At 45.4% G+C, this 24,754-nt stretch overlaps 1 protein-coding gene across 1 annotated transcript in view; it reads left to right on the forward strand.

Annotated features, from left to right (window-relative positions):
• psap (prosaposin) overlaps positions 1 to 23,945 on the forward strand; it is a 66,475-nt gene extending 42,530 nt beyond the window's left edge. The window contains exons 9-14 of the mRNA XM_078199770.1: positions 5,279 to 5,374; positions 5,779 to 5,950; positions 7,540 to 7,700; positions 9,090 to 9,170; positions 20,398 to 20,505; positions 23,295 to 23,945. Coding sequence (XP_078055896.1) covers positions 5,279 to 5,374; positions 5,779 to 5,950; positions 7,540 to 7,700; positions 9,090 to 9,170; positions 20,398 to 20,505; positions 23,295 to 23,330 — 654 coding nt within the window. The 3' untranslated portion in view covers positions 23,331 to 23,945. The remainder of the gene's footprint in view (positions 1 to 5,278; positions 5,375 to 5,778; positions 5,951 to 7,539; positions 7,701 to 9,089; positions 9,171 to 20,397; positions 20,506 to 23,294) is intronic.
• Positions 23,946 to 24,754: the final 809 nt, after the last annotated feature.

Raw genomic sequence — 24,754 nt, forward strand, 5'->3', positions numbered from 1 at the left:
TGATCTTCACTTTTTTTGGATCAGATATAAATCCAGAAGGAAATTAGGAGAGCCAGAAGGGGTCACTAGAAGGCCTTGGCAAGTAGAATTAAGGAAAACCCTAAGGCATTCTATAAATATGTGAAGAGTAAAAGGATGAGACGTGAAGGAATAGGGCTTATGAAAAGTGAAGGCGGGAAAATCAGTACGGAACCAGTAGAAATGGCAGAGGTGCTCAACGAGTATTTTGCCTCGGTTTTCACCCAGGAGAAGGACCTGGGTGGATGTACTGCGGGCTTGCGGTGGACTGAAAACATTGAGTATGTGGACTTTAACAAAGAGGTTGTGCTGGAATCTTTCAATGGCATCAAGATAGATAAATTGGCGGGTCCGGATGGGATGTACCTCAGGTTACTGTGGGAGACGAGGGAAGAGATTGCAGAGCCTCTGGCGATTATCTTTGCGTCGTCGATGGAGACGGGAGAGGTGCCGGAGGATTGCAGATGTGGTTCCTATTTTCAAGAAGGGGAATAGGGATAGCGCAGGAAATTGCCGACCAGTGAGTCTAGCCTCAGTGGTTGGTAAGCTGATGGAGAAGATCCTGAGGGACAGGATATATGAGCATTTAGAGAGGTTTAGTATGCTCAAGAATACTCAGCATGGCTTTAAAAGGCAGATCGTGCCATACGAGCCTGGTGGAGTTCTTCGAAAATGTGACTAAACACATTGACAAAGGGAAAGCGGTAGATGTGGTTTTATATGGATTTTAGCAAGGCGTTCGATAAGGTCCCCCATGCAAGGCTCCTCGAAAAAGTGAGAAGGCATGGGATCCAAGGGGCTGCTGCCCGGTGGATCCAGAACTGGCTTGCCCAAAGGAGGCAGAGTGTATATAGATGGGTCTTTTTCTAAATGAAGGTCGGTCACCAGTGGTGTGCCCCAGGGATCTGTTCTGGGACCCTTGCTGTTTGTCATTTTCATAAATGACCTGGATGGGGAAGTGGAGGGATGGGTTGGTAAGTTTGCCGACGACACGAAGGTTGGTGGGGTTGTGGATAGTCTGGAGGGATGTCAGAAGTTAGAGGGACATGGATAGGATGCAAGACTGGGCGGAGAAGTGGCAGATGGACTTCAACCCAGATAAATGCGTAGTGGTCAATGGGATGAAGGAGTACAATATAAAGGGAAAGACTCTTAGCACTGTAGAGGATCAGAAGGACCTTGGGGTCCGGGTCCATAGGACTCTGAAATCGGCCCTGCAGGTGGAGGAGGTGGTTAAGAAGGCGTATGGTGTGCTGACCTTTATCAATCGAGGGATTGAGTTTAGGAGTCCGGGGATAATGATGCAGTTATATAAGACCCTCGTCAGACCCCACTTGGAGTACTGTGCTCCGTTCTGGTCGCCTCATTACAGGAAGGATGTGGAAAAGATTGAAAGGGTGCAGAGGGGATTTACAAGGATGTTGCCTGGATTGAGTGGCATGCCTTATGAGGATAGGCTGAGGGTGCTTGGTCTTTTCTCCTTGGAGAGACGTAGGATGAGAGGAGACCTAATAGAGGCACATAAGATGTTGAGAGGCATAGATCAGGTGGACTCTCAGAGACTTTTTCCCAGGGTGGAAATGGCTGCTACGAGAGGACACAGGTTTAAGGTGCTGGGGGGTAGGTACAGGGGAAATGTTAGGGGGAAGTTTTTCACACAGAGGGTGGTGGGCGAGTGGAATCAGCTGCCGTCAGTGGTGGCGGGGGCAAACTCAATAGGGTCTTTTAAGAGACTCCTGGATAAGTATATGGGACTTAATAGGATGGAGGGTTATAGGTAGGCCTAAAAGGTAGGGATATGTTCGGCACAACTTGTGGGGCCGAAGGGCCTGTTTTGTACTGTAATTTTCTATGTTTCTATAATCATGCACTGTGATAGTTCACCAACATTGCTCTGTGTCTGACCTATTGGAGTGTATGTCACAGAAGGAGGCCATTCAACCAGTGTCTGCTGACTCTTGGTTCAAAGCAATTGGAAAATTTGATCTTCTGCACTGTACGCTCTCCATCGCTTCGTCTTCCAGACAGAAGAGACAGTCATAGAATCCCTACTGGAGGCCATGCGGCCCATCGAGTCTGTACCAACCACAATCTCACCCAGGCCCTATTTCCGTAACCCTCATTTACCTTGCCAATCCCCCTGACACGAGGGTCAATTTAGCATGGCCAATCCACCTAACCTACACATCTTTGGACTGTGGGCGGAAGCTAGAGCACCCGGAGGAAACCCACGCAGACATATGGGGGGGGGGGGGGGAGTGCACAGTGTCCCGAGGAGGGAATTGAGCCTGCGTCCCTGGTGCTGTGAGGCAGCAGCGCACCGTGCCGCCATAGTTGAGAGACAACCACATTACTGTGGCTGTGGAGTCACATGTAGGCCAGGCTGGGTAAGGACGGCAGTTAGGACATTCGTGAGCCAGATGGGTTTTTCCGACAATCGACAACGGTTTCACGGTCATCAGTAGATTCTTAATTCCAGATATTTTTTTATTGAATTCAAATTCTACCATCTGCCGTGGCGGGATTCAAGCCCGGGTCCCCAGAACGTTAGCTGAGTTTCTGGATTAATAGTCTAGCGATAATATCACTAGGCTATCCCCTCTGCAGTGATACTGTCATACTGCACTGATTTCCCCTTGCCACGTGTCCTTGAGCAGAAGGTGTTTTAAATTGTTTTTTAAAAGAATAGGTCGTGGCCTGTTTTCTCAATCCTTTGGGAATTTTTTTTCCTGATCCAATTATACTAATAACTCACAGTTTAGTTAGGATTAACTCAGAAGGTTAGTTTATTTTTCACATTCAAATTCCAGAAAAAGGAGTGTTAGTAGCACCCCACTCCTCGCACGCAATCTGTATAAAGGAGTTAGGGGAAAAAGAGTTCTACAGTACAAGGATCACAGACAAATGAATATTATTTCATGTGACAGAGTCCAATGAAGAATGCCTTCACATGGGTATTTGCGTTCAGCTGGGTTGGTTGGTGCTGATTCTGCATGATGGAGTAGGAATGCAGAGATTGAGCTTCTCTTAAAGTTTGCAATGGTTTCCGCCTCATTTATTCTGCAACAAAACAGCCATTCTCATAAACACTATTCCCAGTCCTTAAGATACTTTAGTTTTTCCCTATTCGCTGTCGAAGCCCTTGCTAAAATTAAAAGCTTTTATTTTGAAGTGTTGCTTTGAACTTTGCAATCAAATTCATATAAAAACAATATACAGGGTGAGGAGTCTTTGTCCTTCCCATGTTCTACGCTCCTTAGCTTTATGACGTGGTCATCTGAGGTTTTATTGCTTACTTCATAATTTAGTCCAATGAAATGTAAAAGCAGTAAGTTTACACAGGAATTACTAGCTGTGATGTTTGAATTGAATAAATATTGTAAATATATTTTGATGGAATATCATAATGTCTGGATCACCATGAAACAAATGTCATCCATTTGGTGCTGAATGTTTTGAAGATATTTTCTACAATAACAGCTGCAGGGATAGACCTGTATTTGACAGCTTGTTCCTCTTGATAACTAAACTATCTGTGCCACATCATGCTTAATTGGTATTTTGACTATGCAAGGCATTGGTGAGGCTGCACCTGGAATATTGGGCACAGTTTTGTTCTTCGTATTTGAAGAAAGATGTAGTGGCATTGGAGGCAGTTCAGAGGAGGTTCACTAGATTGATTCCAGAGATGAGGGGTTTGTCGTATGAAGAGAGATTGAACAGTTTAGGCCTCTTGAATTGAGAAGAATGAGGGGAGATCAGATTGAGGTATTCAAGATGATAAAAGGTATGGATAAAGTAGACGTGGAGCGGATGCTTCCTCTTGTGGGGCATTCTAGGACGAGAGGTCATAATCTTAGGATAAGGGGTAACAAATTTAAAACCGAGTTGAGGAGAAACTACTTCTCCCAAACAGTTGTGAATCTGTGGAATTCGCTACCCCAAAGTGCAGTGGATGCTGGAACAGTGAGTAAATTTAGTTGGACAGATATTTAATTGGTAATAGGTTGAAAGGTTATGGGGAGAAGGCAGGAAAATGGGGATGAGGAGCATATCAGCCACGATCGAATGGCAGAGCGGACCCAATGGGCCGAATGGCCTAATTCTGCTGCTATCTCTTATGAACTTAAGATGGCGAATCTAATTTGTGAAGCATTGGGAGAAAAGGGATCAGTTTTTGTTTAATAAAGACAGGAAATGCTGGAAAACTCAGCAGATATGGCAGCCCCCATGGAGAGGGAACCGGTTGTTTTGGTCCATAGAACTCTTCAGAGCTTCAGTTTTTGGTTGCTGGCTTTAACGGGGACTGTTTGTGAAAAGCCAGCATTTTATGTTATGCAGGAATTTATGGACCTCCGCCGAGAAACTCACAATACTTACTGTGAAGTTTTATGAGGTCATTTACAAAAAGCCACAGTTCAGGCTTGAAATTTGTTTTTTTTTAAAGGAAGCTAATTTTCAACTCCACCATTGAATGGCAACTTCCCCAAACTAAAAGAAATTTTATTTTCTAAGAAGCCTGGGATGATTTCTTATTTTTTGTTATACTTTTTCAAGTTGACCAGGAGCTGGGATCAATGTTAATCCAGGTGTGGTTTTTAATGTGTTAAACTAGCCATAGTTCTTCCAGGAATGACCGGGTGGCTGAGCGGTTAAGGCGATGGACTGCTAATCCATTGCGCTTTGTACACGTGGGTTCAATCCCATCCTCGACGCTGCTGTATTTAGGGGAGGCAGTGGTATTGTCACTAGACTAGAATCCAGAAACCCAGGATAATGCTCTGGGGACCCAGGTTCAAATCCCACCAGGGCAGATGGTGAAGTTTGAATTCATTAAAAATCAAGAATTAAAAGTCTAATGACCATGAAACCATTGTTGATTGTTGTTAAAAACTCACTGGGTTCACTAATGTTCTTGAGAGAAGGAAATCTGCCGTCCTTACTTGGTCTGGCCTAAAAGTGACTCCTGAGTCACAGCAATGTGGTTGAATCTCAAATGCCCTCCTGAAGTGAAGGACGATTAGGGATGGGCAATAAATGCTGGGCCCAGCCAGAGATGCCCACATCCCATAAAATGAATAAATAAAAGGAGTTGGAAACCAGCCGGGGTCTAGTTTGCTATAATGAGAAAATAAATATTATTTTTATGTAGGCCCTCCTCCTCTTCTCTACCACCACCACCCCCCACCCCCGCCCCAAACACAATGACTTCAGTTACCTCGATCATTTCCTCATGTTAAGTTTTTTTTTCTGTCTTCAGGAAAGCCCATTGTCTATGGCAACATCGGAGAAATGTGTAATCTGTGAGTTTGCCATGAAACAGATTGGGAACCTTCTGCATCTGAACAAGACGGAGGTGAGCACTTGGAACTTTGATGTAAGGGTCGGAAATCTAGCCCAAAAAAAAAAAGATGTGTAGTTGATTACAACTTGGAAGAAGCAGTGGTTAAAATACTTGGGTAGTTGTAAAAGGAGGTATATAAATGAGACATAAAACCCTTTACAGCCAGTTAAGTACTTTTGAAGTCTAGTCATTTGATATAAGAACCATCATCCAATTCATACACAGCAAGCTCCCACCAGCGGCAGTGTGATGATGATCAAGATAATCAGATTCTGAGGGTGAAATATTGCCAGGGCACTGGTGGCAGTGATATGGTGATAATGTACAAGAGATATCTCATGGTAGACTAACATGGTTGTATGACTGCAAGTGATTGTGCATGATGAAATGATTTTTGATATGTTTCTCACTTACAGGTGATGATCACTAAGGCTGTGGGAAAAGTGTGCACACTTCTGCCAGCTACTGTAGAAAGCGAGTGTGAAGACTTTGTCAGACAATATGGGAAGGCAGTGGTGGAGCTTCTTGCACAGGAATTAGATCCTGCAGTTGTATGTACAGCCGTTGGCCTCTGCAAGAAAACAAAACGTATGGCTGTTGTTCCGTGGGATTTATTTTTCCATTATAGTTAAATCACAATTCCCTAAGCCTTCCAGCTGATCACACCAGCTTTGCAGCAGAATCTTGGTTGCACAGTGACCTGTCTTGTTGTACCCCACCTCACCCACAAGCCTGATAGCATCAAATGTGCGGGATGTGGGCAGCCTGCCAGATGAGGGCAGACAGACAATCCTGTTTTACCCAGCTTGGGAGATGGATTTGGGCTACTTCATAGGCTGCAGACTTCAGATGACCTGGGGGCTTGAAATATAAGAACACAAGAACTAGGAGCAGGCCATCTGGCCCCTCGAACCTGCTCCGCCATTCAATAAGATCATGGCTGATCTTTTCGTGGACTCCGTTCCACTCACCATAATCCTTAATTCCTTTACTGTTCAAAAATTTATCTATCCTTGCATTAAAAACATTCAATGAGGTAGCCTCAACTGCTTCACTGGGCAGGGAATTCCACACATTCACAACCCTTTGGGTGAAAAAGTTCCTCCTCAACTCAGTCCTAAATCTGCTTCCCCTTATTTTGAAGCTGTGCCCCCTAGTTCTAGTTTCACCCGCCAGTGGAAACAACTTCCCTGCTTCTATCTTATCTATTCCCTTCATAATCTTATATGTTTCTATAAGATCTCCCCTCCATTCTTCTGAATTCCAATGAGTATAGCCCCAGTCTATTCAGTCTCTCCAACCCTCTCAACTCTGGAATCAAACTAGTGAATCTCCTCTGCACCCCCTCCAGTGCCAGTATATCCTTTCTCAAGTAAGGAGACCAAAACAGTACACAGTACTCCAGGTTTGGCCTCATCAGCACCTTATACAGCTGCAACATAACCTCACTGTTTTTAAACTCCATCCCTCTCGCAATGAAGGACAAAATTCCATTTGCTGCCTTAATTACCTGCTGCACCTGCAAACCAACTATCATTATGGTCAGTAGGTGTCCAGCACAGGGAGAATCTCCGTCCATTGGAGATTTGTCACAATTATGGGGATAGAAAACCGATGTGGATTTGCATAAAGTCAGCTGACTTGTGGTCTTGCATAATGTGTCTTGATCTGAATTTCTCAAATCACAACCCCTAAAGTGACAGTTTCCTCTCTTTATTGGGCGTTGAATGTGAAGCCTTGAAGCATTCGTGTGATCAAAATACAGACCGTTTCTAACTCTTGTTTCAGACGGTTCAGAATTGTTGGATAACGTTTAAGTCCTGTTGGGCAGGATAATCTATCTGTCACAGTGAATTGGAATAGAAATGGAATGAAGACTGTAACTGGAAGATTGGCTAGTGGTTCAGTTACCACATTTATTTCATTATTTTCTTTCCCACTGCCCATGCCACTCAATTGGACAACTGTCTGGGCTGTCGATTAGACAATTTGTGCAAGAAATGCCATGATTAGTGACTGTCCTGCTGGTGTCGGTTACCCTGAGGCTGCAGTGTAATGTTCTGATTATGTAAGATTTTTTTTTTTTTGATGGAGTTGTACTTTTAGTGGATGTCGTCTCCAGTAAATGTGAATTTGGTTTGTGTCCTGATGCACATTTTTTTTTTTTCTAACCTCAGAAATTAAACCAAAGCAGCCGAAAGCAGGCCCTCTGTGTGAGATCTGTAAGCTAGTGGTAGGACATGTGGATGAGTTACTGGAAAACAATGCTACTGAGCACGAGATTGAAGCTGTCCTCGACAAAGTGTGTGACTTGCTGCCGGCTTCAGTCAGCGATGAGGTGAGAGACACCAGCTTCCCAATCTGCAGTGTGACAAACAGCCCAGATGTTATCTGCAAGGGCATCTCGATGAGAAACATCGCTTCGTGGTGGTGTATAGTTTTAGTTTAGGAATGGCATGAGACGTCACATGACATTCCAGTGAGAATAACAAGCCCAGTCATTGTGTAACAATTATTAAAGACTATTTATTAAATTAAAGAAAAAACAAATACACAAATTGAACTACATCACTCTTAAGACAAGTAAATATATGATTTACCAAACATACTATTTATATAGAAATTACTCCTTGCTCCAAGATATACACCTGCAATCACTGAACTCCTCAAGACTTTGCGCTTCCCAAACAACACCCAAATTAAATAAATCTTTCAGTCAAATCAAGTTTATTGTTAGCACGCAATGCAAGGCTGATGATCAAGTCTTGGAAACATCTTTTCCTGGTCCGACAAAGATATTTAAGCTGCCTTTACGAAGGTCTCCGCACTCCTTTGGTACTAAGACTTCATAAATGACCCCTCTGTGTGAGATGTTAAACTGGCCTGTCGGCTCTTAGACGTTACAATGCCTGCCTGCTTCAGCAGGTGCTGACAGTTATGTCCTGTTTCCGATTTGATTCTCCTCTCTGTATATTTGGGCTGTCTGCACCCCTCACATTCCATGGCACTCAAAATTAGCATCTGCATACCCCCCACTGATCTTGGTCTTCTTGGTAAACTGTTTCCTGAAGTGGCTATATACAGAGAAGAGAATCAAACCGGAACCAGGGTATAATTGGGGAAGGTTGTACTTCATTATCTCGTTTGGAATGCTGGCTACTACTGTCGCTAGGCAACCTTTTACCGGGCAGATCATATCCCATTGTTCCTTGTTAAATTCCTGTTCTGCGGTTACTCGGTAGCTTCATGACAGTAGGACTTAGTTGTGTAACTCCAGCTTCTAAGCTGCCAACACAAGTAAAGGTAAAGTGGCCATAGTTCCAGATGACCAGAGGCTGTTCTTCCCTTTTTGAGGGGGAGAGCTGACTGGTGATGAGTTTAACCTGAGGGTCACCACACCTCGGGCAAGGTTGAGAAGACGGGGCCTGTATGGATAACCTCAGCTAAATTAATCCTAGTGTCGGGGGATTAGCAGGGTAAATATGTGGGGTTACGGGAATAGGGGTGGGATTGTGGTCAGTGCAGACTCGATGGGCCGAATGTCCCCCTTCAGCACTGTAGGGATTCTAAAGGGGACATTATTATTTGCCTCTTCACTTCAGCGTGCGTGCGTGAGTGTGTTTGTTTGTGTGTGTGTTTGTGTGCGTGCTGAATGCATTTGGAGCTGTAACTGCGAGATTTCCTGCCTTAATGACCACTTACCGAACGAATGGCTTTGGTGTTTCAGTGCAAGCAGCTGATAAGTCAATATGGAGAAGCTCTGCTGGAAGCCTTGCTGCAAACTATGGACCCAAACTTTGTTTGCACAGTGAGTATAATTTAACTTTCTTGTGAATGCCTTCTGCCATTTCTCTGCCCTGCTGTGTGTAAACTGCAGCTTTTGTGCAGTGCTTGGACCTGCTTCACAGTGAGTTTAGTGGACAGCACAGAACTACCACCAGGTTAGCACTAAGTGTCGTTTGAAACTTGCAGGATTGCTCAGAACTTGCCCGCCAATTCCTGGAACAATTCAGGCCATTGTCCTGTCCCTGGCTCCGCCTGCCCTCCTGTAAGTTCTAAGATTTATGAGTCACAAAGTACCCAAAGGAGAACCTGTGTAAGGAGGGAGCAAGGACAAAAACAAAAGGTAGAAAAGGTAATATGAAAAGTGATTGGCAGAGAAACCAAGGCCAAAATTCAAACAGGGCTAGAGAGGAAAATTTTGGGAGCGAGACAAATAATGTTAAAAACACGGTGGCACAGTGGTTAGCACTGCTGCCTCCCAGCACCAGGGACCCGGGTTCAATTCACGGCTTGGGTCACTGTCTGTGTGTAGTTTGCACGTTCTCCCTGTGTCTAAGTGGGATTCGTCCGGGTGCTCCGGTTTCCCCCCTCAGTCCAAAGATGTGCAGGTTAGGTAGATTGGCAATGCTAAATTGCCCCTTAGTGTCGGGGGACTAGTTGGGGTAAATGCATGGGGGTAGGGTCTGGGTGGGATTGTGGTTGGTGCAGACTCGATGAGCCAAATGGCCTCCTGCACCGTAGGATTCTATGATAACTCGAGCTTAAAGGCTCTGAGCCTTAATGCGTGGAGCACTTGCAATAAAGTGGATGGTCTAATCGCGCAGATAGATGTAAACGGGTACGATATAATTGGGATTGCAGAGACATGGCTGCAGGGTGACCGGGGTGGGAACTGAATGTCTCAGGAAGGTCAGATGTAAAGGAAATGGTTGTGGAGTGGCATTGCTGGTTAAAGAGGAAATTAACACACCAGTGAGAAAGGATATTGGCTCTGACAATATGGAGTCTGTATGGGTAGAGTTGAGAAATACCAAGGGGCAAAAAACTGCAGTTTGGGTGTCATATATAAACCCCTTAACCACTGGTGATGTTGGGAATGGCATTAAACACAAAATTAGAGATGCATGTGATGAGGGAATATCGGTAATCATGGGTGATTTTTAATCTGCACGTAGATCATAGAATTATACAGTGCAGAAGGAGGCCCTTTGGCCCATCAAGTCTGCACCAACCACAATCCCTCCCAAACCCTGTCCCCATTATCCCATGCATTTACCCTAACTAGACCCCTGACACTAAGGGGCAATTTAGCACAGCCAATCAACCTAACCCGCAGATCTTTGGACTGTGGGAGGAAACCGGAGCACCCGGAGGAAACCCACGCAGACATGGGAGAAAGTGTAGACTCCACTCAGACAGTGACCCAAGCCGGGAATTGAACCTGGGTCCATGGCGCTGTGAGGCAGCAGTACTAACCACTATGCCATCGTGTCATAGATTGGGCAAATCAAATTGGCCACAATGCCGTAGAGGAGGAATTCCTGGAGTGTATACGGGATGGTTTTCTTGACCAATATGTGGAGGAACAACTAGAGAGAAGGCCATCTTAGACTGGGTACTGTGTAATGAGAGGGGAATCATTGCCAATCTAGCTGTACGAGACCCCTTGGGGATGAACAACCATAACATAATAGAATTTTTTATCAAGATGGAGAGTGAAGTAGTTGATTCGGAGACTCAGGTGCTGAATCTTAATAAAGGAAACTGTGAGGATGTGAGGCGTGACTTGGCCTTGATAGATTGGGGAGAGTTGCTTAAAGGGATGACAGTGAATAAGCAATGACAAACATTCGAGGAACACGTGGGGGAACTGCAGCAACTGTTTATTCCTGTCTGGCACAAAAGCAAAATGGATAAGGCGGCCAATCCATGGCTTACAAAGGAAATTAGAGAGAGTATCTGATCCAAGGAAGAAGCATACAGATTGGCCAAGAAAAATAATAGGTCTGAGGATTGGGAGAAGTTTAGAATTCAACAAGGAACGACCCAAGGATTGATTAAGAAGGGGAAAATACAGTACGAAAGTAAGCTTGCAGGGAATATAAAGACTGACATTGAGAGTTTCTATAGATATGTGAAGAGAAAGAGGTTGGTGAAGACCAATGTAGATCCCCTACAGACAGAAACGGAGGAACATATGGCCGGCACAGTGGTTAGCACTGCTATCGCACAGCACCAGGGACCTGGGTTCAATTCCCAGCTTGGATCACTGTCTGTGTGGAGTTTGCACATTCTCCCCGTGTCTGCATGGGTTTCCTCTGGGTGCAGGTTAGGTGCATTGACCCGAACAGGCGTCAAAGTGTGGCAGCGAGGGGATTTTCACATAGCAGTGTTAATGTAAGCCTTACTTGTGACTAATAAATAAACTTTACTGAATATATAATAAGGACAAAGAAATAGCTGAGCAACTGAATACATACTTTGGTTCTGTCTTCACAAAAGAGGACACCAATCAGATACCAGACTTGGAGAATGCAAGATTTAGTGAGAGGGAAGAACTGAGGGAGATCAATATTAGTAGAGAAATGGTGCTGGGAAAATTGATGGGATTGAAGGCGGATAAATCCCCAGGGCCTGATAATCTACATCCCAGAGTACTTAAGGAAGTGGCTCTAGAAATAGTGGATGCATTGGTGATCATCTTCCAGGATTCTATGGACTCTGGAATAGTCCCTGGAGATTGGAGGGTAGTTAATGTCACTCTAATGTTCAAAAAGGGTGGTAGAAAGAAAACCGAGAATTATAGACCAGTAAGCCTAACTGGCGATAATTCGCGAATCTATTATAAAGGACTTTATAGCGGAGCATTTAGAAAGCAGTGGCAGGATCAGACAGTCTCAGCATGGATTTATGAAGGGGAAATCATGCTTGACAAATCTGTTGGAATTCTTTGAAGATGTAACTAGTAGAGTTGACAAGGGGGAGCCAGTCGATGTGGTTTATTTGGACTTTCAGAAAGTGTTTTGACGAAGTCCCGCACAAGAGATTATCGTGCAGAAGTAGGCCATCTAGCCCCTCGAGCCTGCCCCATCATTCAATAAGATCATGGCTGATCGGCTCCACAAAGTCTTGCATCGGTGGTGGGCAAATTAGTAGAATTAATCCTGAGAGGCTTAACTGTCAGTAGAAAGGCATGGACTAGTCAGAGAGGGTCAGCATGGATTTGTTCAAGGAAGGTCTTGCCTCACAAACTTGATGGAATTCTTTGAGGAAGTGACATGCAGGGTTGATAGTGCAGTGGATGTTCTGTATGTGGATTTTAGCAAGGCATTTGACAAGGTCCCACACGGCAGGTTAGTCAAAAAAAAGTAAAATCCCATGGTATACAGGGTAATGTGGCAAACTGGATCAGAAGTTGGCTTAGTAACGGGAAACAAAGGGTAATGGTGGATGGCTGCCCTTGTGAATGGAAAGTTGTTTCAAGTGGTGTTCCACCGGGTTTGGCATTAGGACCCCTGCTGTTTGTTTTATATATTAACAATTTGGACATGAGCGTGGGGGGCTGAAAAATGTGCAGGCCACACGAAGTTTGGCCGAGTAGTGGATAGTGTAATGAATAGGTATAATCTACAAAATGATATCGATTGGTTGGTGGAGTGGGTGGTAAAGTGGCAGATGGATTTTAGCATAGAAAGGGTGGCACAGTGGTTAGCACTGCTGCTTCGTAGTGCCAGGGCCCGGGTTCGATTCCCGGCTTGGGTCACTGTCTGTGTGGAGTTTGCACATTCTCCTCGTGTCTGCGTGGGTTTCCTCCGGGTGCTCCGGTTTCCTCCCACATTCTGAAAGACTTGCTGGTTAGGTGCATTGACCCAAACAGGTGCCGGACTGTGACCACGAGGGGAATTTCATAGTAACTTCATTGCAGTGTTAATGTAAGCTTGTGACTAATAAATAAACTTTACTTTACGGAAAGTCTGAGGTCACGCATTTAGGGAGGTCAAACAGTTCTAGGGAATACACAATGAATAGGAATATACTAAGAGGGGCAGATGAAGTGAGAGATCTTTGCATACAAGTACGCAGATCAATGAAGGCAGCAGTTCAAGTAGACAACGTTGTAAAGAAGGCCAATGGAATGCTCTGCTTCATTGGCAGAGGGATAGAATATAAAAGGATATAATGTTGGAATTGTATAAAACACTGGTAAGGCCACAACTGGAGTATTGTGCGCAGTTCTGGTCACTACATTACAGGAAGGATGTTATTGCTGTGGACAGAGTGCGGAGGAGGTTTATAAGAATGTTGCCAGGGCTGGAAAAGTGTATCTGAGGAGAGGTTGGATAGATTGGGGTTATTTACCTTGGAACAGAGAAGGTTGAGGGGTGAGTTGATGGAGGTGAACAAAATTGAGGGGAAGAGACAGAGTGGACTGGATAAAATTGTTTCCTTTGGTGGAGCATTCTAAAACCAGGGGTCATAGATTCAAGATAAATGACAGTAGGTGTAGAGGGGACATGAGGAAGAACTTTTTTAGACAAAGGGTGGTGGGTGTCAGGAATTTTCTGCCCGAGTTGGTGGTGGAGGCGGAGACCCCAAACAGTATTTCTAAAAAGCACCTGGATCTGCACCTTGAGTGCTGTAAGCTACAGGGCTATGGGGCTGGGCGCAGGAAGGTGGGATTAGAAAGAGCATCTGACTGTCCTCGGGCTGGCATGGACAAGATGGGCAGAATGGCCTCCTTCTGTGCTGTAACGTTTCTATGGTTCAATGCAAGGTGTTATGGAACCCTTGGTTGAAAAGGTTGGGCTCCAAGGCAAGTTGGCAAATTCCATTCAAAATTGGTTTGTAAATAGGAAGCAAAGGTGAAGGGTTGCTTTTGTGATTGGAAGCCTGCGACGAGTGGTGTACCACAGGGATCGGTGCTGGGACCCTTGCTGTTTGTTACATATATTAACGACTCAGATGTGAATGTAGAAGGTATCATTAGTAAGCTTGCAGATGACATGAAAATTGATGATGGTGTTGATAGTGAGGAGGTTAGTCTGAGGTTGTAGACTGATATTGATCAGCTGGTAAGCTGGGCAGAGCAATGGCAGATAGAATTTAATCCTGATAAGTTGAGGTGATGCTTTTTGGGAGGTCTAATAAGGATAGGATATACACAATGAGCGGTAAGCCACTAGGGAGTGTTGAGGAACAAAGGGACCTTGGTGTACAAGTCCATAGATCCCTGAAGGTGGCAGCACAGGTAGAGTGGTGAGCGTATGGAATGTTTGCCTTCATTAGCCAAGCCATAGAATATAGGAGCAGGGAGGTCTTGGTACAACTTCATAAAACATTGGTTTGGCCACAGATGAAGTATTGTTTGCAGTTCTGGTTGCCAAACTATTGGAAGGATGTGATTGCACTGGAGAGGGTATAGAGGAGATTCACTAGGATGTTGCCTGAGATGGAAAGTTTCAGCTATGCGAAGAGAGACTGGGTAGGCTGGGTTTGTTTTCCCTGGAGCAGAGGAGGCTGAGGGAAGATCTGATAGAGTGGGTGGTGGAAATATAGAACATGCTGCCTAAGAGGGTGCTGGAGGCAGGTATCCTCGCAACATTTAGCGGATACGATAGTGACTTTTAAGGGGGTGTCTGGACAAATACATGAATAGGATGGGAATAGAGGGACTAGGTCCCTGGGAGGGTAGGGGGTTTTGGTTCATTTGGTGCAGGCTTGGAGGGCTGAAGGACCTGTTCCTGTGCTGTAATTTTCTTTGTTCTTTGCTCATTTAAGAAGCACATGGACAATCATTTAAATCATCAAGACATAGTAAGCTATGGTCCAAGTGCTGGTAAATGGGATTAGTATATATTGGCATTCGATGGTTGGTGGACGGAAGGGCCTTTTTCTGTGCAGTATGACTGACTGTGTTACCCCCCCCCCCCCCTTGTCCATCACGTGAGCTTGACGTCCGTGGTAGGGAAGTTGTTGGAGAGGATTCTTAGAGACAGGATGTATGTGCATTTAGAACGAAACAATCTCATTAGTGACAGACGGCATGGTTTTGTAAGAGGGAGGTCGTGCCTTACAAATTTGGTGGAGTTTTTTGAGGAAGTGACAAAAACAGTCGATGAAGGAAGGGCCGTGGATGTCGTCTATATGGATTTCAGTAAGGCATTTGACAAAGTCCCACATGGCAGGTTGGTTAAGAAGGTTAAGGCTCATGGGATACAAGGAGAAGTGGCTCGATGGGTGGAGAACTGGCTTGGCCATAGGAGACAGAGGGTAGTGGTCGAAGGGTCTTTTTCCGGCTGGAGGTCTGTGACCAGTGGTGTTCCGCAGGGCTCTGTACTGGGACCTCTGCTATTTGTGATATATATAAATGATTTGGAAGAAGGTGTAACTGGTGTTATCAGCAAGTTTGCGGATGACACGAAGATGGCTGGAATTGCGGATAGTGAAGAGCATTGTCAGGCAATACAGCAGGATATAGATAGGCTGGAAAATTGGACGGAGAGGTGGCAGATGGAGTTTAATCCGGATAAATGCGAAGTGATGCATTTTGGAAGAAATAATGTAGGGAGGAGTTATACAATAAATGGCAGAGTCATCAGGAGTATAGAAACACAGAGGGACCTCGGTGTGCAAGTCCACAAATCCTTGAAGGTGGCAACACAGGTGGAGAAGGTGGTGAAGAAGGCATATGGTATGCTTGCCTTTATAGGACGGGGTATAGAGTATAAAAGCTGGAGTCTGATGATGCAGCTGTATAGAACGCTGGTTAGGCCACATTTGGAGTACTGTGTCCAGTTCTGGTCGCCGCACTACCAGAAGGACGTGGAGGCATTGGAGAGAGTGCAGAGAAGGTTTACCAGGATGTTGCCTGGTATGGAGGGTCTTAGCTATGAGGAGAGATTGGGTAGACTGGGGTTGTTCTCCTTGGAAAGACGGAGAATGAGGGGAGATCTAATAGAGGTATACAAGATTATGAAGGGTATAGATAGGGTGAACAGTGGGAAGCTTTTTCCCAGGTCGGAGGTGACGATCACGAGGGGTCACGGGCTCAAGCTGAGAGGGGCGAAGTATAACTCAGACATCAGAGGGGCGTTTTTTACACAGAGGGTGGTGGGGGCCTGGAATGCGCTGCCAAGTAGGGTGGTGCAGGCAGGCACGCTGACATCGTTTAAGACTTACCTGGATAGTCACATAAGCAGCCTGGGAATGGAGGGATACAAACGATTGGTCTAGTTGGACCAAGGAGCGGCACAGGCTTGGAGGGCCGAAGGGCCTGTTTCCTGTGCTGTACTGTTCTTTGTTCTTTGACGTATTTTAGTTTACCTCCTGCTGAGAGTCATTTGCCAGCATTTACTGGGTACTTGTGTAGATAAGGCAATGTGAGACATCGTCTTATGGACTTAGCAATGTCGACATAGAAGCCTGGGGCAGGAAACTTCAACATTTTAGGGACACTGTTCCAACAGGCCACTGTTGAGAGGCCTGGTCCTGTACCTATGAACCCCATCCAAATTCCAGAAAATCCTGAAAAATACCATTTTAAAAAAAAAAAAAAAAATTTTTTTATCCATTCCCCATTTGAGAACAAAATATCTTGGTTTCTCACAACTGTTCTCTCGGATTTCTGGCTAACCTATCTCTTTGTAAGCTGCAAACTTATTTCCCAAATGTCTTGATTCCATACCATACATAGCAAAGTAAATCAATGTGATTATTATTCATTTAGATTTGCACACCCCACCTACAGATCACTGCGCTCATATTCTTTTCCAGGACTGCTGTTAATTTCTCGGATGTTTGCATATTAATGCATGCAATTATGCGTGGAGTTAAAAGATTTTCCACTCATTTCACCTCGAGCTGTTTTTGCAGATAATTCTTGAGTATTTTTTCTTAGCCTTCAATTCTCCCAACCCAAATTCCTTTTACTTTAATTTCTTGATTGTCTTGAAGTCGGAGTGTGTTCAGTGCCTTGAGCATTTAAAACAGCACCATGTCATCCCAACATGTCCACTGATACCCATTTGTGCATGCATAAAATCCAATGGCTGGAGCCTGCAGAGTGGTGGGAGTGGGAGAACGAGGAGAGGTAGTTTAACCCTCACAGCAAACTCCAATCTACTTACGTCACTGAATTTAGATACACAAGCACAACTGCAGGAAAGGATTTTAGCTTGCCATCTGCAAACCCTTCCCTTATAACCCGCTGGAAAAGGAGCTTTCAAAATCCATCACTCTCAGTCCAGGTTAGAAATTTTCTCTGCTTGCTGCCAAGGACAGTGATAACCATGAAGAAGCTCTGCCGTGCATTGCTGCCTGTGAAGATGGCAGCTGTAACCATTTGGTTTGATTTTATTATTGTCTAATGTACTGGGATACAGTGAAAAGTATTGTTTCTTGCGCGCTATACAGACAAAGCATATCGTTCATAGAGAAGGAAAGGAGAGTGCAGAATGTAGCGTTACAGTCATAGCTAGGGTGTAGCGAAAGATCAACTTAATGCAAGGTAGGTCCATTCAAAAGTCTGACGGCAGCAGGGAAGAAGCTTCTTGAGTCGGTTGGTACGTGACCTCAGACTTTTGTATCTTTCTCCCGACGGAAGATGGTGGAAGAGAGAATGTCCGCGGTACGTGGGGTCCTTGATTATGCTGGCTGCTTTGTCGAGGCAGCGGGAAGTGTAGACAGTGTCAATGGATGGGAGGCTGGTTTGCGTGATGGATTGAGCTAATTCACGACCTTTTGTAGTTCCTTGCGGTCTTGGGCAGAGCAGGAGCCATACCAAACTGTGATACAACCAGAAAGAATGTTTTCTATGGTGCATCTGTAAAAGTTGATGAGAATCGTAACTGACATGCCAAATTTCCTTAAGTTTTCTGAAAAAGTAGAGGCGTTGGTGGGCTTTCTTAACTATAGTGTCAGCATGGGGGGACCAGGACAGGTTGTTGGTGATCTGGGCACCTAAAAACTTGAAGCTCTCGACCCTTTCTACTTCATCCCTGTTGATGTAGACAGGAGCATGTTCTCCTCTGCGCTTCCTGACGTCGATGACATGGATCTACCATCAGCATACAACTGTGCATGCAAGATGTTGGCAGCAAACACAGCCCATTTTAAAGTGTTTCCTTACTCTGCAGAATATGTTAAACATTTCATCACGTTATTGTTGAAACTGAAAAATGTCATTGACTTTGTTTCCAATTTCCATCCTTCTCTCGCCTTCACCTGGTCCATCTCTGACCTCTCTTCCTCTACTTCTCTGCTCCATTTCTGGAGATAGCTTTTCAAGTAATATTCATTTCAAATTCATGGACTCCCACAGCTACCTCTCCTCACATCCCTGATTTCTATTGGGACTCAAATTCCATCCTCTGTTTCTCCACTTCCATTGCAGCTGTTCTGATGGTGTAGCTTTCCACACCAACACTTTAAATATGTCTTTTTTCCTCAACCAGGGACTCCAGTCTGGCAGTTAACAGGATCCTCCAAACGTGTCCAATCAATTTAACTCCCTTCCTGCTCTCACCACTTCCCCTCCACCTGTCTGAAACCCGATAAGGTAATCCTTGTCCTCACCTTCCGCCCCACTTACCTCCACTCGCAACAGATTTTCCATTGCATTTTCACCATTCCCGTCCACTCCAGCATGCTGTCATCACCAAATGTGTGTATCCCTGCCCTTCTGTTTCAGCATTCAGGAGAGACCATTCCCTCTGTGGCATCCTGATCCACTCTTCTTTCACTCTGGCACCTCTCCATGCAAACGTTAGAGATGTAACAATGTCAACATGGGCGGCACAGCGGTTAGCACTGCTGCCTCTCAGCACCAGGGACTCGGGTTCAATTCCAGCCTCGGGTGACTGTGTGGAGTTTGCACGTTCTCCCCGTGTCTGCGTGGGTTTTCTCCGGGTGCTCCGGTTTCCTCCCACAGTCCAAAGATGTGTGGGTTAGGTGGATTGGCCATGCTAAATTGCCCCTTAGCAATTTTAGCAGGGGGACTCGCTGGGGTAAATATATGGGGATAACGCCTGGGTGCTATTGTGGTCAGTGCAGACTCGATGGGCAAATGGCCTCCTTCTGCACGGTATGGATGCTATCCCATCTCTCTTTTCACTCATCCAAGAGCCCAAACACTTCCAGATGATTTAATTGCGTTTCTTTCACTTGAAAATACGCTGTTTGTTGCTCACGATGGGTCTCAACATTGGGGAGACCAAATGTAGACTTGGGGCGGCTTTGTTGCACACCTCCATTCAGTATGCAAACATGGTGTCCTTTCGAATCGTCCCCTTTATCTCTGCTTCTTTCCTGCCAAGATCAGCTACCTCGCACATCTGTAATGTGACATTAAATTTCACCTGGCATTTGTCCATCCATTCTGCAAACCTGTTCTCTCTCCACAGATGCTGCCTGACATGCAGAGTATTTCCAAATTTTGTGTTATTGCGAAACAGTCATTCACTGTAAGCAATACCATGGAAAATCCAGTGATGAGGAGGGGGGTCTCTATCTAATGGAGGAAAGAAAATGCTATTTTCCCCTGTTCTAATGGGTGTAGAAATGGCAATAACAATAGTTTCTTTTATTCATTCGTGGGACATGGGCATCGCTGGCTGGCCAGCTTTTATTGCCCATCCCTATTTGCTCTTGAGAAGGTGGTGGTGAGCTGTCTTCTTGAATCGCTGCAGTCCATGTTCTGTGGGTCGACCCACAGTGCTGTTTGGGAGGGAGTTCCAGGATTTTGTCCCAGCGACTGCGAAGGAGCGGCGATATGTTTCCAAGTCAGGATGGTGAGTGGCTTGGAGGGGAACTTGCAGGTGGTGGTGTTCCTATGTATCTGCTGCCCTTGCTTCCTTCTAGATTGAAGTGGTCGTGGGTTTGGAAGATGCTGTCTAAGGATCTTTGGTGAATTGCTGCAGTGCATCTTGTAGATAGTAGCAAGAGTGTGTACTGAATGTCGGTGGTGGAGGGATTGAACATTTGTAGATGGGGTGCCAATCAAGCGGGGCTGCTTTGTCCTGGATGGTGTTGAGCTTCTTGAGTGTTGTTGGAGCTGCACCCATCCAGGCAAGTGGGGAGTATTCCATCACACTCCTGACTTGTGCCTTGTAGATGATGGATGAACACCAGAATTCAGAATAATAAGCAAAACTCTCTAGATGGGTAACTGCTTTTGGTACAGTACACCTTTTTGAGGTTTCTTGGATCTTGCAACAGTATTTGTCTAATTAATAAATTCATGTTTACATCTACAGGAAATTGGAGTTTGCGCAGGTGCAAAGAAACAGCTTTTGGGAGCAGATAAATGTGTTTGGGGTCCATCATACTGGTGTAAGAACATGGAAACTGCAAACCAGTGCAACGTAAGTAACTGCACCACACCAGCATTACAACAATTGCTGCACTGTTAAGTGTACTTTTAAAATACTGTATAGAATGCGCCAAGTGAGAGGTTCAAAAGTGACTCCAAGGTTTTCCATTCTAATGCCAGCTGTGTATTCGTACTGCTGCCTCACAGCACCAGGAACCCAGGGCCAATTCTGGCCTTGCGTGACTGTCTGCGTGGAGTTTGCACATTCCCCTTGTGCCTGCGTAGGTTTCCTCTGGGTTCCTCCCACAGCCCAAAGATGTGCAGGTTAGGGGGATTGGCCATGCTAAATTGGACCTTAGTGTCCAAAGATGTGTAGATTTAGCCATGATGAATGGGCAGGGATATGGGTTAGAGGTGGGGTGGTGAGCTTGGGTAAGAGTCGGTACAGACCTGATGGGCCGAATGCACTGTAGGTATCAATGGTTCTGTTGAGCTCAGTGATGTTGCACACTGCCGTGTGTGGACTTGGATGTGAGAGAGTATGCACTGCCATCCTCCATCGCAGGTGGTCTTTGGATGTAGAAAAGACTTTGACAGCATCATGACAATAGTGCTGAAGACTTGTGATCCAGAACTCGCTGTGCCCCAGGTCAAGGTGTTCTGACAAAGTTACAACACTGGCACTTACGCAACCAGTTGGGTAAAGGATACATAAAGGGATGTTGTAGGATCAGGGCAGATAGTATATCACAGTCAAATAGGAACAGGGCGGTATGTCACAGTCATATAGGATCAGGGTGCATAGTATATCACAGTCATAGGATCAGGGTGGATAGTACATCAGTCATATAGGATCAGGGGAATAGTATATCACAATCATATGGGAATCAAGGAAATAGTATATCACAGTCATATAGGATCAGGGCTGATACTATATCACAGTCATAGGATCGGGGAGATAATATATCAGTCATATAGGATTAGGGGGATAGTGTATCACAGCCATATAGGATCAGGGCAGTATATCACAGTCACGTAGGATCAGGGGGATAGTATATTGCAATCATATAGGATCAGGAGCAGCTATCAATCATAGAGGCCCTACAGTACAGAAAGAGGCCATTCGGCCCATCGAGTCTGCACCGGCCACAATCCCACCCAGGCCCTACCCCCATATCCCTACATATTTTACCCACTAATCCTTCTAACCTACACATCTCAGGACACTAGGGGGCAGTTTTAGCATGGCCACTCAACCTAACCTGCACATCTTTGGACAACAGTATATCACAGCCATATAGAATCAGGGGGATAGTATATTAGAGTCATATAGGATGTAATTAAGAACAGTTTCAGTGCTGCAGCAAAGGCAGAAATCCGATTGGCCAGATTCAAATATTTGGGCTTTGACCACACATTCAGCACATTGAGGAGGGGGAGGTTGAAGAGGGAGCTGGTTTCTGCAGGGGCAGAGGGGAGTTTCCTGGGTGGGTAGTGGGCAATGATGGCAAATTTGATGGAAGCAAACAGCACGTGAAACAGAATTGTCAACATTATTACTTCAATTGGCGATGGTCATTACCTGAACAGCCCAAGCCTGGATAATGTCAATCTTTCCAGCTACACATTGGTTCAGTGTCTGAGGAATGGGACTGAACATTGTGCAATTATCAGTGAACTACCCCACTTTGACTTTGGTCATTGGTGAAGCAGCTGGGCGATGGTTGGGACAAAGACACTCTCCTCAGGAACTCCTGCCTGAGACTAAGCTGATTTGGCCTCCAACCACTGACCATCTTCCAGTGTGCTGGGTCTGGCTAGGTTTCCCTCGGGTCCATTCTCTCCAGTTTTCCAAGGGCTTCTTGATGCTGCACTCAGTCAGATGCTGCCTTGATGTCAAGGGCAGTCGCTCTCTCTCACCAAACCTCAGGACTTGGCTTCTTTGTGCAGGTTTGGTGCTTTGGTGAACCGGTTATTGTTCTATCAGTGCGACTCGATCAGAATTGTTCAGTCTGGTCATGTGGGCTGTCACATTTCCATTTCTTTGTTATTCACGGGCAGGTGAGGCCAATTTAAGAAAGATAAGATTTGGCACAACATTAAACTGAATTCTAAAAAACATTGAGAAATGAAGAAAATAAATAACTTACTAAGCGATAATAAAGCAATGTCAAAGAAATTATAAAGAATAATTAATAAAAATGACCAATAGAGTGAGTGTGTGTCTCTCTCTCTGTGTGTTTCTGTATTTCGTCTGTCACTGTGGCTGTGTCTCTTTCTGTGTGTCTATGAGTGTGTGAGTGCGTCTGTGTCACTCACGTGCTCACTCACCCTCACCCACTGTGGAAGTGGGTAGAACTGTGTGTTGGTGTGGGGCTGAGACTGAGTGAGGTGGGTAAGACGCACATTCTCAGATGCAGCAGCCAGCCTCGCCCTGACCACTCCTCCACCGGCAGCTTCTGCAAAGCTGGGCCCCAATGCCCTTGCCCCTCAGCTCCCCCCTCAGTGCCCCCTCGGCATCTCCTCTTCTCTCCCCTCTCTCCCCCCCCCCCCCCCACCCCGCGGTGTCCAATCCCCTGCCTTTCATCATTATCAGTGTGTTAACATCCGGAACGTCCACAAATATCTCAATGAAATTCACTCTGTTCTCGTGGCAACAGATTGAGCTGCTGCAGTCTGTAAAAACTGACCATTTAGGCAGCACATCATCGTGTGCTCAGACCAGTCGACCTGTATTCTCCAATTTAGTGCCTTCACAAACTGAGGCTGCAGTATATCTGAGCCAACACTATCTTTGATCACTGACCGTGCGATTTCTGATCACATCTACTTTCCCAACAGGCTATTGAACATTGCAAACGTCATATCTGGAACTGAAAGACATCAACCTCTGGATGAAGATGATAGTTTTAAAATGCAAATCCCTTTTCTTTCTGTCAGATATTTTTCTGTTCTTGCTTCCAATATACCCTGCTACGTTAGGCAGAGAAATGTCTGTTGTAGCCACCTAATAAGCCTTGTACCTGAGACAACACACTATTAACAGTCTAACAGCCCTGTGGTGATTAACTGGATCTGTAAATGCTTTCTAACTTTAAGCCCCACTTGTGGCGGGTTGTGGTTCTAGCCATGCTGTGTGGGCTGCTAACTATGCTGCAATGGCAGGAGACGGAGCATCACGGTAAGTCCCTACATGGGCTTTGTACACTGGAGGAAAATACTGCAGTGCAATAATTGTTTTTTCCTGTTTGAGAATTAATGTATATTTTTTTTGCAAGTTTGATTTGAGCAGTTTTGCTGCTTGAAGATTAACTGAGCTCTGCTTCGCTTACTGTGGGATGATTGGTCTAAATGACATGGGCCTGCATGTTCAAAATGTCTGAAATATTAGTGTTTTTGAATATAAATTGTTTGCTGATCTCGGTTTGTTAAACTTGTCTTTTTAATCTAGCGTGTGAATTGGTTCGTCAATAAAACCTGCCCTAAATCCTATCTGTCTTCTCATCATTTCCTTTGGGATTTCCGAGTTGCTGGGAGTTGGTCATTTTCAGTTGACACTAAAGGAGGCACCTATGGCGGCACAGTGGTTAGCACTGCGGCCTCTCAGCGCCAGGGACCCGGGTTCGATTCCCGGCTTGGGTCACTGTCTGTGCGGAGTCTGCATTTTCTCCCCGTGTCTGCGTGGGTTTCCTCCGGGTGCTCTGGTTTCCTCCCACACTGTGAATGATGTGCTGGTTAGGTGCACTGGCTATGCTAAATTCTCCCTCAGTGTACCCGAACAGATGCCGGAGTGTGACGACTAGGGGATTTTCACAGTAACTTCATTGCAGTGTAAGCCTACCTGTGACACTAATAAATAAACTTTAGCGTTTCAAGTCCATCTGACTCTTTTCTTGCCAGTTCTGTACTTCAGTAATCCTCCACCCCCAGGGGTGTCAATGTTCATTGTGTACCAGCCTGAATAAGCCATGTGCTTTCCAGAGAGTGATTAAACATCTCTTTGGGAATTATTCATCCGTGGGACATGGGCGTCACTGGCTGGCCAGCATCTATTGCCCATCCCTAGTTGCCCTTGAGAAGGTGGTGGTGAGCTATCTTCTTGAAGCACTGTAGTCCATGTTCTGTGGGTTGACCCACAATGCCGTTGGGGAGGGGATTCTAGGAGTTTGACCCAGCGACTGCGAAGGAATGGCGATATATTTCCAAATCGGGATGCTTGGAGGGGAACTTGCAGACGGTGGTGTTCCCATCTGTCTGCTGCCCTTGTCCTTCTAGATGGAAGTGGTGGTGGATTTGGAAGG

The sequence above is a fragment of the Mustelus asterias genome, chromosome 28 (genome assembly GCF_964213995.1).
Source record: "Mustelus asterias chromosome 28, sMusAst1.hap1.1, whole genome shotgun sequence".
Taxonomy (NCBI): domain Eukaryota; kingdom Metazoa; phylum Chordata; class Chondrichthyes; order Carcharhiniformes; family Triakidae; genus Mustelus; species Mustelus asterias.